We start from the raw sequence: 19,463 nt of genomic DNA on the forward strand, positions 1-19,463 counted from the left end.
TCTTGGTTCAAGCAGTGGGCTGAGCAGAGCAGCATGTCATTCCACAGGGGCAGAAGGATCTGTGTTAGTGTCTGTCAGTCGGCACTGACACTGCAGACTTGTTTTACACAAGGAAATGCCTGGTTTGGACATTGTCATGGAGTTGGCAGCACAGCAGAGTCCTGTGGTTTGGCTTTCAGATACAGCCAGGACTGTGCATCCGTGCATGGAGGCTGGTGCCCAGCCAGGACTGAAGCACCAGGTGCGCAACTGGCAGCACTGCAGGGAATGAGATCACATCCAAGCCTACCAGGAGGAACTCAGCAATCCCAGAGCTCCTGCAATCCCTGCCTGCCTCTGACACTACCGTTACCTATTTGCAATACCTGTTTTCCTTCTCCTGGAACTTACTTTGTCTCTATCTAACTGAACGCGCAGAGGTGGGGACTGTCAGGGAAGGCAGTTAGAAACGGGGATTGTATTCCCCAGTGTGATTTGCTACCTTTGGAAATACAGCTCATGCCAGTGCACTGAAGGGTCTTTGGGAAGGAAGCAGTTTGCCAGGATCTGACTCTAACGGCATCTTCTGAAACAAGGAGCAGATACCAGCGGGTTCACAAGGAGAGTAGGAGACAGGGGGAAAAGTGTGGGGGACCGGCCTGAGAATGCTACAGTGCCTTGTTAATCGGCAGCCAATCCATCATATTAAATATCCAGCTGTCAGATATTACCTTTCAAGTGAAAATGAATAACTCCCATTAAGGGCGAAATGGGTTTGAAGTCGATTCGAGACAGATTAAAGTACTGTTATGAATGTGTGTTCGGGGAGGAGGAGACGGGGGCTGTGTATAATATACTTGTCCTTACAGTTTTTAAATAATAGATGTCCCACAAATTTATGTACTGCAGGCGGCCAGGGTTCGGGGGAGGGGAAAGGTCAGAGATGTGCTTCTCCCAGTGCCACAACTCACAGAATGTTTTGCTGTTGACTTCAGGACTCATTTGCCTTTCTCTGTTTGGCTGGAATAAAATGGCCTTTCCTCAGCTTGTCAAGGTGGGAGTGTCTGGGTCCCATAGGCCAGGTCCCACCAAAATCGGGATTTTGGCAGGCCCACATCCTGGGAAGCACCAGAGATGCACACTCCTCTGGAAGCATGGGCTGAGCTGGCCAGAGCCATCCCAGCAGTGCCGCTGCTGCCAGCACGGGTGTCGTTGGTTGGGTTGACGGCCACAACCACCGACCCTATACAGGGCAAACGTACTCCAGAGTGTCCATGCGTAAAATGTCCTGGGTGAGCAAAGGGTATGAGTTCTACCTCACTGAGTCAGTCCAGCTGCCCCTGAAAGTGACACATGGGCCTTCACATCTGGCCAAGAATTTATGTGTTGGACATAGCCACAGGCCCAGACCCTCCTGCACCTGCAGGTTGTAAGCAGCCCCCAGAAACAGCTGAGATCTCTCTGCTTCTGGTCACCAGTCACACAGTTCCTGTGCTGTGGGAGATCATCAGCAAGAATGAACTGGTTTTGGCCAAGTGTGCGTTGTAGGACTGAGTTAGTACTCATCCTCCTCCAAGTCCTTGGGGGGGTGTGTCAAGCAGTAAGTGGAAACACTGTCCAACCTAGACCTCTTTGGAGGTTTCCTGATGTAAATCACTTTTTGTTGCAGCACCAGCCAGCCAGGCAGAGAAGGAGCTGACAGAGCCTCCAGCGTCCTCTAAGCGGATATCGTTTCCCAGCAGCTCTGAGTCGCCTCTGTCCTTTAAATGGTCAAAAACTTCAGAGGAGACCAAATCAGAGCAGGTAAGGCGGAAGAACTCACCTTTCTGTGCAGGTAATTTGTTTCCAATGTGCCAAAAGCAAAGAATAAAATGGGAGAAGGAGGATGAAAGGCAATAACTGGTGATCGGATAAGGCATCAAATTATTAAAGCCTGGCTGTAAGAGGAAAGCAGCAGCTGGAACAGCTGTGTGATTCATTTGTCTTCTCTGCAGATGTACCAGTGTCCGTATTGCAAGTACAGCAACACAGACGTGAACCGGCTGCGGGTGCATGCCATGACCCAGCACTCTGTGCAGCCCATGCTCCGCTGCCCACTCTGCCAGGACATGCTGAATAACAAGATCCACCTGCAGCTGCACCTCACCCACCTGCACAGCGTGTCACCTGACTGTGTCGAGAAACTCATCATGACGGTAAGTGGCTGCATAGGCAACTGTGTCCACTGCCATCCCAGCGTGTCTGCTGCCATCCCCGCCAAGGTGAGGAGCAGAGGTTGCTGCAGTGGGCAACTACTTCACCTGTCAGGGCTCTGCCATTGAGGTTCATCCCATCCCGATAGGTCGTGTATGAGTTTGAGCCCTGTGGAAGTGTTGAGTGATTTCCCTGTGAAGAAGTCAGGATAAATACAATTTCCTTGACCTGATCACTGCAGGTCACTGCATGGGATGGCAGCTTGCACAGAAGCTTCTGGAAGATGCAGCAGCTGATGGGATGTTTTGTCACATTATACACTCTTTTTTCTTTGGTATAATCTTTGAGGGAAGATCGTGTCTGCATTAAGAAGTTGTCACCAAGTATACAGAATAAGTTCTTATTTTTCCAATTCTTTTTCTTTGTGATTTTTTCTTGCACTCTGTTTCTGCTTGTTTTCTCCCTTCTTTGCTGATTCCTGGCAGTGGAGGTGAATAACACTGTGTTTGTTGTAATACTCATGTTCTGTATCAGCTCCCTCCTGTGACATCTTCTGAGCAAGCACACACAACATGGCCCAGCTGTTCTCTTACAGTTCTCTGGTCTTCTCTTTCTGTCACTCTTCCTCTCTACAACTCCCTTCTGAAAGGAGATTGGAGCCAGGTGGGGTCAGCCTCTTCACCTAGGTAACAAGTGGTGAGAGGAAATGGCCTCAAGCTGCACCAGGGAAGGTTTAGATTGGATATTAGGTAAAATTTCTTCACAGAAAGGTTTACAAAGCTCTGGCACAAGCTGCCCAGGGAAGCTGTGGGGTCACCATCCCTGGAGGTGTTCAAAAAAACATATGGATGTGGCACTTGAGAACATGGTTTAACCTGGTAGTGGTGCTGGGTTGATGGTTGGACTTGATGATCCTAAAGGTCTTTTCCAACTTTAACAATTCTATGATTCCTCTTGTGACTCCTTCTCAAAGACAGGGTCATGGAATCACAGGATGGATAATGTTGGCAGGGACCACCAGAGCTCTTCCAGCCCAGCCTCCCAGCTCAGACAAGGTCCCCTGAGCACATTGCTCAGAATTGTGTCCAGACAGCATTTCAGTATCTTCAGGGAAAGAGATTCCACAGGCTCTCTGGGCAGCCTGTTCCAGTTCCTGCTCCATCAATACCTTTATGCTCCTTATCTTCCCGCTTTGCTTTACCAACTGCCTGTCCCCTCAGGGCTCAGCAGGATGTGGCTTTGCTCTGCAGGCGACCTGTGTGCCTGAGTTACAGAGCTGTCCCGTCACAGAGATCGCGGCCTCTGTGGCCTGTGTCTGTTTCACTGGTGCTGGTCAAGTCTGTAAATACCTTTTCCAGGCTTGAACGACTCTTGCTCACCTCTAACTACATTGATGGCAGATGTTTTGACCTTCTAAGAGCAGCGAGCAAAAGCTGAGCACCTTCCTTAGGCCAGTGAGTGTAACCAGTTTGCTCAGGGTAGCTGTTTTGCTGGTGTAGAGTGGTGTAGTTTGAGCCAGGCTGTGGGCAGGATGTGCAGTCTGGAGCAAAAGCATTGGGCTGGTCCATCCTCAGGCAGATCTGTGTCCTCCAGGATATGGGGGACTGGCAGGAGTCCCTCATTTAGGAGCTCAGGACACCCTGCAGAGGAGGTCAGGGAAAGTCCCTTAGGTGAGCACAGCTACTGTGCTGCAGCAGGGCTGAGGGACTGCTGGGATCGGCAGAGACTAGCCCAGCCATGATGCTCATCCTCATACTTGTTTCTGGTTTCCCCACCTTCCATTGCCACTGGCTCTTTCCTCTGGCACCCAGAGACATATATGGGGAGAAGGATTACCTCTCCTGCTCTGGGTCTAACACCACAGGGGAAGAAGGTGCATCTTTATTCAATGACAAAAATTTTGAGCAATTTATGCAGAACGTGGCACCATCAGAGGGTCTTAATTTTGCTCATTCTCATGAAGATCCCATCTCGGTTTGACACGTGAGTCAGGTCTTGGTGTCACTGCAAGGGAATTGCATCCCTGTAACTGGGAACTGGGTCCCTCTCGACACAGTGTCACTGTGCTCAGCGTTGGAGGAGGCTCCAGTTAATAACACCTTATCAGACGCCGTTCAGGAACCTGCAGTGTCTAATATGTCTGTTGCCATGGTAACGGCTCCTGCTTGCACTCGGCATCTCAGAGCTGCCTGGTCGTGCTCCCTCCTTTTCATATCAGCGAGCAGCCGGGCTGGCTGTCCCACAGGACCCCCGCATCCTCCCACCAGCCCTGGTGCAGGGATGGGGGCTGGCAAGGCTGGCTGAGGGGAATGGAGAGCACACCGTGCTCCAATGCCACACAGGGACAGAGGCTGGGGCTCACACTATCCCCCCACCTCCTGCAGCTTCCCTTCCACAGAGCTGGTGGATGAATGTGGCCAGGTTTGCTCTCCATGGCATCTCAGTTGCTCTGAGCAGGGCCAGGCTCCATCTTTCCCATTACAGCCTCTGCTTGGGCCCGCTCGGCTCCACAGGGCCCCGTAATGAGGGTGAAGTGCAGTTCGCCCGCGCAGGCGATTGACAAGACTGATGGGCTGGAGCTGGGAGAGAGGACGGCTTCCCGAGAGCCTCTGGGAGCAGGAGCTCTCCCTCCTCCCACAGTCTGCTTTATCCTTCTGCACATTCCTGTCCCATCATCTTTGCTGTCAGCTTTCTCTTCCTCAGTTTAGGGCGTCTTCCCAGTGTTCCAACCCTCTTTCCATCTTTTTCTTTTCTCCCTTGCTTCAGGAGTCATTCCTGCCCATCCCTGCCATCTCACTTCCCCCTCTTGCTATCTTTACATTTTTTCCCTCTTTCCCATTGTCTTTTCTTATTGCTCTCTCCCTTCTGCTGTCATTCAATTTTTCTCTCTCCCTCCTTCTCGCCCCCTCCCTCTCCCCCCTTTCCCTCTCACTCTCTGTCTCATTCTCCATCTCGGATGAAGGTAATGAAAATAATCGGGCTTCATTAATTCTGAGCCCTGTGAGATGATAGCCATTTGGAGCCATGTTTGCCAATTAGATGGTCTAAATTAGAAGTGACCTTGGTATACTGCCATCGCTTTGCCTCTCGGAGTCTAATGAAGCTTTTCACTCCAGCACCCTCTCTCTCTCTTTGTAATGGAAATTACCTCCTTTGTCTGGTGGGGAACCTTGCCTCCTGTCTGTATTTCCCCTGGTTGCATGGACATGGGGATGTCTCTCCTCAGACTCCTTCTAGAGGTTTTCTTTTCAGAGCCACATGATTCCAGCATTTTGGGGCATTTTTGGAGGAACTGTCCCTGCATTTAATGCCTCAATCTGCAGACAGCGCAGGCAGGTGTAGTGTGAGGGAAACTGGCTGCTCTTGCTGACCAAGAGTAATTTTTCGGACGTGCCAGCAGTATTTGGGTGTCATATTGGTGGGTCTTGGGCTCCAAGCCTCCAGCCCTGACAACGAGCGGTTCTACAGTCAGTCATTAAAAATCCAGTAGAGCCAGTGGTGGCAGGAGCTGTGCTTGTCACTGCTGGAGATTGTCTCTGGTGAGGAGTGGGCCCACTGGTCGTTCTCCAGCATGATGACAGGTCTGTAGGTGTCAGGGCGTGTCATCTGCTGAGGATACTGGAGTGAGAGGGAGGCAGGACACGTGGCCCATCAGCCCTTGGGTGCTCTGTAACAGTCCTCCCTGGGCCACCTCATCCATAGAAATGTCCACTGAAGTGGGGTCCCCATGCCTCTCCATGGATCTCATCTTCATAAAGAAATTTTATCTGCTGAAGGGGTCTGAATTTCACCCAAAAGGAAGGGTCCTTGGAAGCAGAGAGACTTGTCAAACAACTTCCCATCCTCTAAGGACCTTCTGTGTGGTAACAGTTGGGAGAACCAAGAGGGACCCCAGCTGTCAGAACCACAGGCAATAGTGAGCTCAGGCTGTGCACAGAGGTGGATCTGGGGTGACTGAGACAGGTGCCATGCTGGAAGAGGCTTTACTGGTGGCTTGTGGGCCAGGAGATGGTGGCTACAGCCGTGCAGTGCATATGGTTTGGTGTTAGACAGAGAAGAACAGCTGTGTGCAGGAGAAGGGAAGGGAAGAGACAAACCACATTTATTGAACTCACAGCTGTAGGGTTGTGTTTTAGTAACGGCTCACACTGACTGACGTGTTGCTGTCGTGAAACGGTGTTGAGGAGACATTTAAACAGGGAGACAGGAATCAAAGGGGGGGGGATGCTGAGCTGAGGAGGGATGCCAAGATGATACGCCAGGTATCGCCTGTGCAGGTGAGAGGAAGGTGGAGAGCATTTGACAGCCACACGTGCTAACACAGGCTGTGCTCCAGATAAACACGGTCCTCTTGATCACTGGAACAGTTAATGCCATGAAATACATCTGCAGTACAAAATGCCGTGTCACAGAGCACCGCTCCTGCCTCACCTGCTGGGGGCACTGCACCTTCCTGCCCCGTTGTGCCCCCACTCTTGGGTTATATGAAAAGCAGTCACAGCGTGCCAGGAGAGTCCTGCAGGTCCAAGGATACGGGGTGTCCTCAGATAGGTTTGCAGTGTAAAAGGATGAACCCTACAAAAAGGGCAGTCTGGAATTCCATGTCAGTGCAAAGTAATTTGAGACATGCAGCCCATTTGCACTCCTTTTATCTTTGCCACTTGCTCGGGGTTGGTCTATGGGGATGAAGGGGCAGAGGGTCCTGCCCTGGATAAGGGTGTAGGAAAGGGGCAGGAGCAGCCTGGATGGATCCAGAGGACCTGACTGAGTCCAGTTGCTGGCCAGTGCCCTGTTTCCAGGGGTTTGCTCCCCAGGGCCAGCCCCTGTGGCTGCACCGCCACAGTTCCCCACATCCATATCCAGAATTTCTAGTTGCCATGCACTTTTTCCCAAGCTTTTTTCTGTTTGCCTTTGGGGATTTTGTGCCTGTAGCAATTTAATGTACCACAGCCTTTTTTTTTTTCTTCCCACCTCTTTTTTTTTCCTTGTTTTTTTTTTTTTCCCTTTGATGGAGGGAGGGTGGAAGGAAGGGAAGGAATGGTAGCTGTGGAGATGCAGGTAGATAAAGGTAATTACTTAAACACATATAGGGCAGGACTTAGTGGTTTGGAGCCCCAGATTAAGATGCAGAGGAGCATGTGAGGTTGATGATTATATTTCGGGGAGAGTTAATTGACGGAAGGTGAAGGCAGACAAAGAACCGCTGCTTACTGCCTTCTTGAATCCCAATCAGGAATTATGATTAAAGACGCGGCGAGACAACAGAGGCCTGATGAATTGGTGTCTTTTTTTTTTCTTTTTTGCCGTCATTCACACTTGATTGACTTCAACCTTTCAAGTGCAAAAGTCTCTCTTTTCCATTATTATTCATAGCCATCTGAGTTTTTCTAATTAAAGTGTATGAAAACAATTACTGATCCGTCGTACTGAGCATGGTGGTGGGGACGGCTGCCGTACTGTAACGCCTATGAAAAGCCACAGCTCTATAATGATGTGCAGCTGAGGTGTTAGATAATTTTATTCTTTTTCTACTCTGTTGGGGTTTTTTTTAATTTCTCATGATTTATTTTTCATAATTCCTAAAGATCCTAGGAAAGCGCTCTCCCTGCTGCTAAAGCTGAGAGGAACGGTTTCTTCTTGCCTTCCCTCCTTGGCCTCCCTGCTTGTCCCCCTCCTCCGAGCCCAGCTACTGGGAATTAACCAGTGACCTTTCACGTCTCCCAACCCACCACCCGCAGCCATCAGACACTCCTGCTTAGAGTAAAAGGTGGAATGAGTTTGGTGTGCTCAGCTTCCCTCCTGGGATGTGTCAGCTGCCTTCCTTGCTGGCATCCATGGGACCCAGCACTCACCTCCATGTACCAGCTGTCCTTGGAATGGGAGGGAGCTCCACACCCCTCATGTCTCAGGTCAAGGTTCTGCAGCCATTCCTGTGCCATCATTTCATCCTGAGATTCTCCAGCTTCAGCTTCACCACAGGCATGCTCCCATCTCCTGCAGTTCAGCCAGAGCCCTGTGGGCCTTGGCTGTGCAGAAAGCCACTGCATGCACTCTTTCTCTCCTGAGATCCAGGGCTCAGATGCCCTCTCTGTGTCTAGCAGAAGGATAGAAAGGCTTGTTTTGCCAGGAAACACAGTTGTCCGGGAGTGTTTAGTTGTGCCTCACCTTCCTAGCAGCAGGAGGCTGGGAGCAGAAGCACCACAGGCATCACCAGGAGTACCTGGTGAAAGGGAAGCACTCCCTGGGTGTCAGTGGCGTGGCATGGGCAGCTGCTTGAGGTTGTAGAGGTGTCTTCACTTGCCACAGGCATTGACCAGCACTGGCAGCCGTGTGCTGGAACATAAATGGATGGTGATGGGGGCACAGGTCTGTCTGTCCAGGTGCTGTGAGGCAGTGTTTCAGCAGTGTAAGTCACTGGCTCTGGACATTCAGAAGGACATTCGTTGTCCTGTGTCTGATGCCAGCCATGTGCAGGCTGCTAGCAAGGTGGTTTGTGGGTCTGTGTGTGACCAGGTATATCCAAAGAAACAGTTTTCCAGAACAGGATGAGTGTGTGCACTTGGCTCTTCCAGAGGGCCTCTCCAGATGAGCCATGCAGACTCTACAGCTCTTTAGAAGTGTGGGTGTTCCCACACCAAAACCAGCACTGTACTGGTTTTACTGGTGCAGGATCTAGGCAAAGACTTGAAGAGGGGCAAAGGGAATGCATAATTCAGAGCAAGGAAAGGGTTACCAAAAGCTTTTCATTTCAAAATTTGCTTTCTTTTTAGTCCTTCCTTATTCATCCTTTCCTTTGTCACCTCTCTCCGTATTTGTACTTTTCTTTCTCATGCGCCTCCTTTCCCTGCATCGATACACTTTGAAAACAGTGCTGCAATGCTCCCTGGTTCAAGATTACAGCGTACTTTACGAGGTATGATTTAATTAGGGGCCTTATTATGTTTTCAGCAGCTTAAGGTGGGCCTTTCAACTTATCTACCTAATTGGTTGCACAAGAAGTTTCACAGCCCATGACAAAACATTGTCAGTGATCAAAGTCTGAATTCTACATAAAGGAAAAATATTAATAATAAGATTATTCTTCAAGTGTGCACTGCTAATTATGTCCAAAATGTAACTGTAGAAACACTTTTGACTGATGTGAGCTTTGTCTAATAAATACGAGTCTTCAGTGAGCTGTGAAGTGACACCTCTGACTTCATAATACCAATGTCTAGTTTTGCCACTGAAGATGTTTAAAATATTTTCCTGTGTTTTTCTTCTCCCCATGCCCTTTCCTCTTGTCTCCAGGTGACAACCCCTGAGGTGATGATGCCCAGCAGCATGTTCCTCCCAGCAGCTGCTCCAGAGAAGGATGGTAACTCAGGCACCGAGGAGCTGGGGAAGCAGCCTGGTGAGTGCAGATCAGTGAGGTCCATGGTCCCACCACTCCCCCAGTTATATCACCTGGTTAGGGACCAGTTTCATTCCTGTTGATCCTAGCTTTGGTAGGACCAAGACTCAAATACTATGTTCAGTTTGATGAACCTTCTTTTTTGAAAATAGGCAGGAACAGTAAAGACAGAGATGGCAGAGTGGCCTTCACTTGAAAGGGAGAATTGAAGGTGATAAATGCACTAAGGGATGCGTGTGTGTGAATCATTTCTAGATATTCAAAGTGTGCAAGGAAGTAAATTGTGTAGGTTTATGCAATGGGCCATGATGAGGGTAATGGGCTGGTATTGAAATAAATGAATGAAGATAGAGGAGAAATGTTAGAAATACTCATTGTCTTGGAGAGAAAAAAAGATGTATTCAGGACTGAAAGGGAGTGTTCATCCACCCTGGTGTGCTGGTGTAATTTTTGGGTTTGCTCTAATTCTGTTTTCACAGAGATCTCTGAGGACACAGGGAAGAACCTTTTGCCATCAGACAGTGCAGAGCACAGCGGGGACCCCAAGCCTGCTCCAGCTGATCCGAGCGCTGCCCGGGAGGACTCTGGCTTCCTGTGCTGGAAGAAGGGCTGCAGCCAGGTGTTCAAGAGCTCAGCAGCCCTGCAGACACACTTCAATGACGTCCACGCCAAGCGGCCTCAGCTGCCGGTCTCTGACCGCCACGTCTACAAGTACCGCTGCAACCAGTGCAGCCTGGCCTTCAAAACCATTGAGAAGCTGCAGCTCCACTCCCAGTACCACGTCATCCGGGCAGCCACCATGTGCTGCCTCTGTCAGCGCAGCTTCCGAACCTTCCAGGCCCTGAAGAAGCACCTGGAAACCAGCCACCTAGAGCTGAGCGAGGCCGACATTCAGCAGCTGTATGGTGGTCTCTTGGTCAACGGAGACCTCCTTGCTATGGGTGACCCTTCACTTGCAGAGGACCACACAATAATAGTTGAGGAAGATAAGGAGGAAGAGAGCGACCTGGAAGATAAGCAGAGCCCGACAGGCAGCGATTCTGGTTCCGTGCAGGAGGACTCTGGCTCAGAACCAAAAAGGGCCTTACCCTTCAGGAAGGGCCCTAACTTCACTATGGAGAAATTCCTAGATCCGTCTCGCCCATACAAGTGCACAGTCTGCAAGGAATCCTTCACACAGAAGAACATTCTCCTGGTCCATTACAATTCTGTTTCTCATCTGCATAAACTGAAACGAGCCCTCCAAGAGTCTGCTACTGGGCAACCTGAGCCAACCAGCAGCCCAGACAACAAACCTTTCAAGTGTAACACCTGCAACGTGGCCTACAGCCAGAGCTCAACCCTGGAGATCCACATGAGGTCTGTCCTGCACCAGACCAAGGCCCGCGCGGCCAAGCTGGAGGCAGCAGGCAGCAGCAGCAGCAATGGGGCTGGCAACGTCAGCAGCAGCGGCCTCTCCTTGGGTTCTTCCACACCGAGCCCCGTGAGTGCCAGCAATGCTTTTGCAACCACCAGCACGAGCACTTCAGGCACCACTCCCATTCCCAGCCTGCTCAACCAGGTGTCCAGCGACAGCGTGGGAATTCCTCCGTTGGGTAACCCTGTAAGCACTAACATCTCCTCCCCTTCGGAGCCCAAAGAGGTGAACCGCAAGAAACTGGCAGACATGATTGCATCCAGGCAGCAGCAGCAGCAGCAGCAGCAACAGCAGCAACAAGCCCAAACCTTGGCACAGGCACAGGCACAGGTCCAGGCCCACCTGCAGCAGGAGCTGCAGCAGCAAGCTGCTCTCCTGCAGTCCCAGCTCTTCAACCCAGCACTTTTGCCGCACTTTCCGATGACCACCGAGACCCTTCTGCAGCTGCAGCAGCAGCAGCATCTTCTGTTCCCATTCTACATCCCCAGTGCCGAGTTCCAGCTCAATCCAGAAGTCAGCTTGCCTGTCACCAGCGGTGCCCTGACATTGACTGGGACGGGTCCAACTTTGCTGGAGGACCTGAAGGCACAAGTTCAGCTCCCTCAGCAGAGCCATCCACAGCTCTTGCAGCAGCAGCAAGGTCAGCTGTCATTATCACAGCCCCACTCCGTCCTGTTACAGCAGAGCCAGCACCCAGAGAAGAAGAATAAATCCATAGTGAAGGAGAAAGATAAAGAAACCCCACGGGAAAGGGAAAGCGCAGAGAGGGGAGACAATAATGTAACATTGAAGGAGTCTCTGCCTGATAACTTAAAGCTCAAAGAGAAGAAGGACTTTGTGCCAGGCAGCAGTTCAGAGCCCTCCATCCTGCCCCCACGGATCGCCTCTGATGCAAGGGGCAACGCCACCAAAGCCTTGCTGGAAAACTTTGGCTTTGAGCTTGTCATTCAGTACAACGAGAACAAGCAGAAAGTGCAGAAGAAAAACGGGAAGACAGACCAAGGTGAGAACTTGGAAAAGCTGGAGTGCGATACGTGCGGCAAGTTATTCTCAAACATCCTCATCCTGAAGAGCCACCAAGAGCACGTTCACCAACATTACTTTCCCTTTAAGCAGTTGGAGAAATTTGCCAAACAGTACAGAGAACACTACGACAAACTGTACCCACTGCGGCCTCAGACCCCCGAGCCACCACCCCCGCCTCCACCGCCCCCCCTCCGCTCCCTCCAGCTCCTCCTCAGCCGGCTGCCGCTCCTGCCATCCCTACTTCTGCCCCACCGATTACTTCTCCCACGATTGCACCAGCCCAGCCATCTGTGCCACTCACCCAGCTCTCCATGCCCATGGAGCTCCCCATCTTCTCACCACTCATGATGCAAACCATGCCCCTGCAGACATTACCCGCGCAGCTGCCGCCCCAGCTGGGCCCTGTAGATCCCCTACCCGCCGACTTGGCCCAGTTGTACCAGCATCAGCTGAACCCCAGCCTTCTCCAGCAGCAGCAGAACAAGAGGCCACGGACACGGATCACTGATGACCAGCTCAGAGTCCTTCGGCAGTATTTTGACATTAACAATTCCCCAAGTGAGGAACAGATCAAAGAGATGGCAGACAAATCCGGATTGCCCCAGAAAGTGATCAAGCACTGGTTCAGAAACACCCTGTTCAAGGAGCGTCAGCGTAACAAGGACTCCCCATACAACTTCAGCAACCCTCCCATTACTAGCCTGGAAGAGCTAAAGATAGACTCACGGCCTCCTTCTCCAGAGCCTCAAAAGCAGGAGTACTGGGGAAGCAAGCGGTCCTCTCGGACACGCTTTACTGACTACCAGCTCAGAGTCCTGCAGGACTTCTTTGATGCCAATGCTTACCCAAAGGACGATGAATTTGAGCAGCTTTCTAACTTGCTGAACCTCCCCACGCGTGTTATAGTGGTGTGGTTCCAGAATGCCCGTCAGAAAGCTAGGAAAAACTATGAAAATCAGGGAGAAGGCAAAGATGGGGAGCGACGCGAGCTCACAAACGACAGGTACATTAGAACAAGCAACTTGAACTACCAGTGCAAAAAATGCAGTCTGGTCTTTCAGCGCATTTTTGATCTCATTAAACACCAGAAAAAGCTTTGTTACAAAGATGAGGATGAGGATGGACAGGATGATAGCCAGAACGAAGACTCTATGGATGCAATGGAGCTCTTGACTCCAACCAGTTCCTCCTGCAGCACACCAATGCCCTCACAAGCTTACAGCACACCTACATCTTCAGCCAACACAACCTCCTCAGCTTTTCTGCAGCTCACAGCAGAGGCAGACGATTCCTCCACCTTTAGTTCTAAAGTAGAACCTACAGATGAGAAACCAAAGCAGTCTGAACCTCCAAGTACACAGCAAAACCAAACCCAAGAGAAGCAAGTGCAACCAAAGCAAGAGTCTCAGCAGCAACAGGACCAAGGAGAACAAAAGACAAGTTCAGCACACCAAAAGATTTCACAGTTATCCTCCCCCTCCTCACTGCAGCAGCCACCTCCTCCCCCTCAGCCCCCTCAATGCTCCTTGTCACAGTCAAGCCCAAGTCCATCTCAGCTCTCACACCTCTCCCTCAAACCCATTCACACCTCCACCCCTCAGCAGCTGGCAAACCTACCTCCTCAACTAATCCCATACCAGTGTGACCAGTGTAAGCTGGCATTTCCTTCCTTCGAGCATTGGCAGGAGCATCAGCAGCTCCATTTCCTGAGTGCACAGAACCAGTTTATCCACCCCCCATTCCTGGACAGAACTCTGGATATGCCGTTCATGCTTTTTGATCCCAGTAATCCACTACTGGCGAGCCAGCTGCTGTCTGGAACATTACCACAGATTCCAGCAAGCTCGGCCACCTCACCGTCAACTCCAACATCCACCATGAACACGCTGAAGAGAAAGCTGGAGGAAAAGGCCAGCGCAAGCCCTGGAGAGAATGACAGTGGGACTGGGGGAGAAGAACCCCAAAGGGATAAACGTCTAAGGACAACCATTACCCCCGAGCAGCTAGAAATTCTGTACCAGAAATATTTGCTCGACTCCAACCCTACACGGAAGATGCTGGATCACATTGCGCATGAAGTGGGCTTGAAGAAGCGGGTGGTGCAGGTTTGGTTCCAGAACACCCGTGCACGGGAGAGGAAAGGGCAGTTCAGAGCTGTGGGGCCGGCCCAAGCCCACAGAAGGTGTCCCTTCTGCCGAGCTCTCTTTAAAGCAAAGACAGCTCTGGAAGCTCATATCCGATCCCGGCACTGGCATGAAGCCAAGCGAGCTGGGTACAACCTGACACTGTCTGCGATGCTTCTGGACTGCGATGGGGGACTTCAGATGAAGGGAGACATCTTTGATGGAGCCAGCTTTTCCCACATGCCACCAACTAGCAGTGACGGACAGAGTGTTCCCCTCTCCCCGGTGAACAAGAGCATGGAACTGTCACCTCGAACTCTGCTGAGTCCGTCCTCCATTAAGGTGGAAGGGATTGAAGACTTCGAGAGTCCATCCATGTCCTCAGTCAATCTGAGCTTTGACCAGACAAAGCTGGACAACGATGACTGCTCTTCTGTCAACACCGCGATCACGGACACCACCACAGGAGACGAAGGCAATGCAGACAACGATAGTGCAACAGGGATTGCAACCGAAACCAAATCCACATCGGGACCCAGTGAAGGTCTGACAAAAGCTGCCATGATAGCAATGTCTGAATATGAAGATCGTCTGTCTTCTGGCCTGGTCAGCCCAGCTCCCAGCTTTTACAGCAAAGAGTACGACAATGAAGGTACTGTGGACTACAGTGAAACCTCCAGCCTTGCAGACCCCTGCTCGCCCAGCCCTGGCGCAAGTGGTTCAGCCAGCAAGTCTGGCGAGAGCGGGGACCGGCCCGGACAGAAACGCTTTCGCACTCAGATGACTAATCTCCAGCTCAAGGTTCTTAAGTCATGCTTTAATGACTACAGGACACCAACCATGCTGGAGTGTGAGGTCCTGGGCAATGACATTGGACTGCCAAAGAGAGTTGTTCAGGTCTGGTTCCAGAATGCAAGGGCAAAGGAGAAGAAGTCAAAACTCAGCATGGCCAAGCATTTTGGTATAAACCAAACAAGTTACGAGGGACCCAAAACAGAGTGCACTTTGTGTGGCATCAAGTACAGCGCTCGGCTGTCTGTACGTGACCATATCTTCTCTCAACAGCATATCTCCAAAGTTAAAGAAACCATTGGAAGCCAGTTGGATAAGGAAAAGGAGTATTTCGACCCAGCTACTGTACGTCAGTTGATGGCTCAGCAGGAGCTGGACCGGATCAAAAAAGCCAATGAGGTTCTTGGTCTGGCAGCTCAACAGCAGGGCATGTTTGACAACACCCCCCTGCAAGCTCTGAACCTTCCTGCTGCGTACCCAGCGCTCCAGGGCATCCCTCCAGTCTTACTCCCAGGCCTCAACAGCCCATCCTTACCCAGCTTCACTCCATCCAACACAGGTGGGTACAAGTGTTATCCTGCTCAGGCACACTTAGCACATCTCTAGCACAAGCAGTCGTTCCTTCGGAATGACTGATAACAAGATTCCCAGACCATTAGTCCAGCATGTTGACTTCATGAATAAGCAGCAGGTATTTTATCTTTAATTCCTCAACTCAGATTTTCTAGCAAAAGTCTGAACTAGAGCAATGTCTAGACATGCTGCATGTCTCTGTGTGTTACCACAGACTAGAAATCCTGAAACACCTCCAAGGAAGTGGAGAACAGAGGATTTATCCAACGGAACAGAAGGACTAATGTGCTGAACACATTGTTCATTATTTGTTTCCTTTTGATATTAAATTAGGTTTATGTGGTCCCATCCCAGGTGTTCAAAAGTCCAAACTCTTTCTAGGGAAAGCTATGGTGTGCCTGGTAGCATTGGTGACAGACCTGCGGAGCATTTTTATGTGTCCCTGTGGTGATCTCCAGGACAAATCCCAGTGCAGCTGAGGATGGGTTTTGAGTGATGGGTGGCCATGACCTGAAAGTACCTTCTCAACAAACAACAGTGTGGTTGAGGGTCAAATCTAGTTTGTATTTTAATAAGATTTTTTGTAACAATGCTACCTAAAAATGAAATTTGGCATAGTCCTTTGGGTGGCCTAATCTCAAATAGTGGACTTTATCTTTTGAGTATGCTCTTTTCCCTTGTTCCTGGTGGATAGGTGGAAAGTCTAAGCCATGTAGCAAACACTGGCAGTGGAAGGTGCAGGTCAGTTACCAGCAGTGACCTAGAAAACGTGATCCAAAGGCCTTGTTTCACTGCGTGTCTGAAGGGCCCCTGCGCATGGCGAGGATTTTCATGCCACCCGTCTGTTCTCACCACAGATCTTATTTCAGAGCACTTGGACAGGAGCATCTCTTCAGCGAATCATATTGTCACCCAATTGCAGGTTGCTCTGCACTGTTTTCTTAATGCCCTAAATTTATAATAACAACTAAAATTACTTTTTTGCACTTCAGTCTGTACTGTTGCTTTTGTTTTTCTCTGAAGCACAGGATGTGTCCTGAGGAGATGGGATTGCATCTGATGAATCTTAAACGCTGTCAGCAACTGCCTAGACAGGACTGAGCTGTTTAGAAAGTCAAACAGACTATTTGTGTCCTTTAGATAAAGCTCCAAAGGTCAGGCTATGGCAGCTCCGGGCCTGTCAGAGCAGATAAGGCCATGCATCCAAGAACACTATGAATTACCTGCTGCTCCTGCACTTGAACCTCTGAGGACCGTTCAGCTGGGGAACATCCATTTCAATGGTGTCCATCCATAATGTGCCCTTATCCGAGATTTCTGGAGCCGCTGTGTGGAGCCTCACTCTGTACCTGTCCTGCTGTCACAGATCACTGTAGTCTCAGCACCATGTCAGGAGCAGACACAGGTTTCAGAAGGGTTTGGATCAGACATGACTGAACCGTCCCAGCTCCAGCTGCCTTCCTCCCAAACCTCCTGTGGCTCCTTGGAGGTACAACCTAAAATAAAAGTGGCCATGCCTCCACGGCTGGTTCCAGGCTCTGCCACTGGTCCTGCTCAGGCTGTTCCCTGAGCAGCCCCCGCCACAGCAGTGAGATTCAGGTTCGTCAGGGAAAGGTTGGCTTTTACTCATGGGTTTTGCAGCAGGTGGATCCTGGAGCAGGTTCCTGCTCCAGAGCTGGGAGCAAACAAGGCTGTGCCAGCAGGACTTTGGAGCTTTGTTTCTGGGGTTGGGTTTTTTCCCCAAACGGCATTGAGGGACTTTCCAAGCAAAACGTTCCTCTTTAGGAGCACGTTTGGCAGCTGCAGCAGCTGTGACTAATGGAGGTGACTCCGGGAGCTGCACACGTCTTGCCCCTAACCACCGTCAGCTGTGAGAGCAGAAATAGGCACCAGGGACAGTGTTGTTACTGGCTATTCTTGCTGTTGGGAAGAGGGACAGGGTTCTCATTCCACCATTAATCCATCTCCTTAATGAGGAAGCATCACAGTGCTTTTAATTCCACCCAAAACACAATGCTCGTGCCCAGGGGGAATGTCTGAACACCACATAAACTCTGGAATTGCTCAGAAGCTGAGTGCCCAGACAGTCTGACATTGGAAGGGGTTGCATCAGAGGTTTATGGATTCATGAACACCAGTCTAATAAGGACAAAATAACTCAGGTCTAGCCTGTTCAGTCCCCAGTTGCCATGACCAGGACTTCCCAGTCTGGGGGGGTATGGCAATACTGAGCATTCCCAGCCTTTCGTGTAGAACCATTAGAGCAGATCCTGACATCAGTGTTAATCATTTGGGAATTTCAGAGGAGTCAGTAGAACATCAGCTGTGCTGGGCATCCCAGGCGCTGGTGGGTGTCCCCATCAGAGACACTGCAGTCAGTGCCACTGGGCAGCGCAGCCAAGGCAGCCGCAGGCGGTGGGGGCCGAGGGGGCACATCCCCATGGGACAGGGCCTGTGGAGCGGGACAGGAACCATTCTTCAGGGTGGGTGGGAGCAGGGATGGGCTCTCCAACCTGCGCTGTGGCAACAGAGCAGCTTGGGCTGGTTGGTGCCCTCATGCAGCAGAGATGGATGCTCTGGAGTAGTTATGGGGTGGCCTGGGGTCACCCTCATGGTTTCTGCCTGCCCAGAATTCAGTGACTTCTCACCTTTCTTTCTCCCTCTTGCAGCTTTAACTTCTCCCAAACCCAACCTGATGGGCCTGCCCAGCACAAGCGTCCCTTCACCTGGCCTCCCCACCTCTGGATTACCAAATAAGCAGCCCCCGGCCGCGCTGAGCTCGCCCACCCCGGCACAAGCCACAGCAGCCGTGGCCCCACAGCAACCTCCGGCGACGACCCCACAGCCACAGCCGCAGCAGGCGCCCCCACCGCAGCGCAAGGAGAAGGAGAGCGAGAAGGCAAAAGAGAAGGAGAAGGCACCGAAGGGGAAGGGGGACCCCCTGCCAGGGCCCAAGAAGGAGAAGGGGGAGGCGCCGGCGGGTGCCCTTGCAGCCCCACTGCCTGCCATGGAGTACGCGGTGGAACCCACCCAGCTCCAGGCGCTGCAGGCCGCCCTGAATTCAGACCCCACCACCTTGCTGACGAGCCAGTTCCTTCCCTACTTCGTCCCCGGCTTTTCCCCCTACTACGCCCCGCAGATCCCTGGCGCCCTGCAGAGCGGGTACCTGCAGCCCATGTACGGGATGGAGGGGCTGTTCCCCTACAGCCCCGCGCTGTCGCAGGCGCTGCTGGGGCTGTCGCCCGGCTCGCTGCTGCAGCAGTACCAGCAATACCAGCAGAGTCTGCAGGAGGCATTGCAGCAGCAGCAGCGGCAGAGCAGCAGCAGCAACAGCAGAAAGCGCAGCAGCCCAAAGGAAGCCAAACCCCCGTCCCCACGGGGGCTGCCACCCCGGACAAAGACCCTGCCAAAGAACCCCCCAAGCAAGAGGAGCAGAAGAATGCACCCCGCGAGGTGTCCCCCCTCCTGCCCAAACCCCAAGAAGAGCCCGAAGCAGAAGGCAAGGGCGCGGACTCCCTCTGCGACCCTTTCATCGTCCCGAAGGTGCAGTACAAGCTGGTCTGCCGCAAGTGCCAGGCGTGCTTTGGCGACCAGGAGGCGGCCAGCGACCACCTGAAGTCCCTCTGCTTCTTCGGCCAGTCCGTGGCGAACCTGCATGAGATGGTGCTTCACGTGCCCACCGGCAGCGGCCAGGGCAGCGGCTCGTACCAGTGCGTGGCGTGCGAGAGCACGGTGTGTGGGGACGAAGCCCTCAGTCAGCATCTCGAGTCAGCCCCGCACAAACACCGAACAATCACAAGAGCAGCAAGAAACGCCAAAGAGCACCCCAGTCTATTACCTCACTCTGCCTGGGCCCCCCCTGACCCCAGGCACCGCATCTACCTTCGCAGGTCGGCCTCACTCAAAACGACAGCCCCCCGCCCCCGGCCCCCCCGGCTTCCCCCCACGCCTCCAGAAAGCCTGGCCC

At 51.8% G+C, this 19,463-nt stretch overlaps 1 protein-coding gene across 1 annotated transcript in view; it reads left to right on the forward strand.

Moving 5' to 3' along the window:
• ZFHX3 (zinc finger homeobox 3) overlaps nucleotides 1-19,463 on the forward strand; it is a 91,169-nt gene that overhangs the window by 67,817 nt on the left and 3,889 nt on the right. The window contains 8 exon segments of the mRNA XM_018084440.3: nucleotides 1,649-1,782; nucleotides 1,974-2,174; nucleotides 9,463-9,565; nucleotides 10,045-12,189; nucleotides 12,192-15,482; nucleotides 18,166-18,810; nucleotides 18,813-19,363; nucleotides 19,366-19,463. Of these exon segments, the coding sequence (XP_017939929.3) occupies nucleotides 1,649-1,782; nucleotides 1,974-2,174; nucleotides 9,463-9,565; nucleotides 10,045-12,189; nucleotides 12,192-15,482; nucleotides 18,166-18,810; nucleotides 18,813-19,363; nucleotides 19,366-19,463 (7,168 nt within the window).

Source organism: Manacus vitellinus, unplaced genomic scaffold, assembly GCF_001715985.3.
Source record: "Manacus vitellinus isolate BGI_N305 unplaced genomic scaffold, ASM171598v3 scaffold_10_pilon, whole genome shotgun sequence".
In the NCBI taxonomy this organism is placed as follows: domain Eukaryota; kingdom Metazoa; phylum Chordata; class Aves; order Passeriformes; family Pipridae; genus Manacus; species Manacus vitellinus.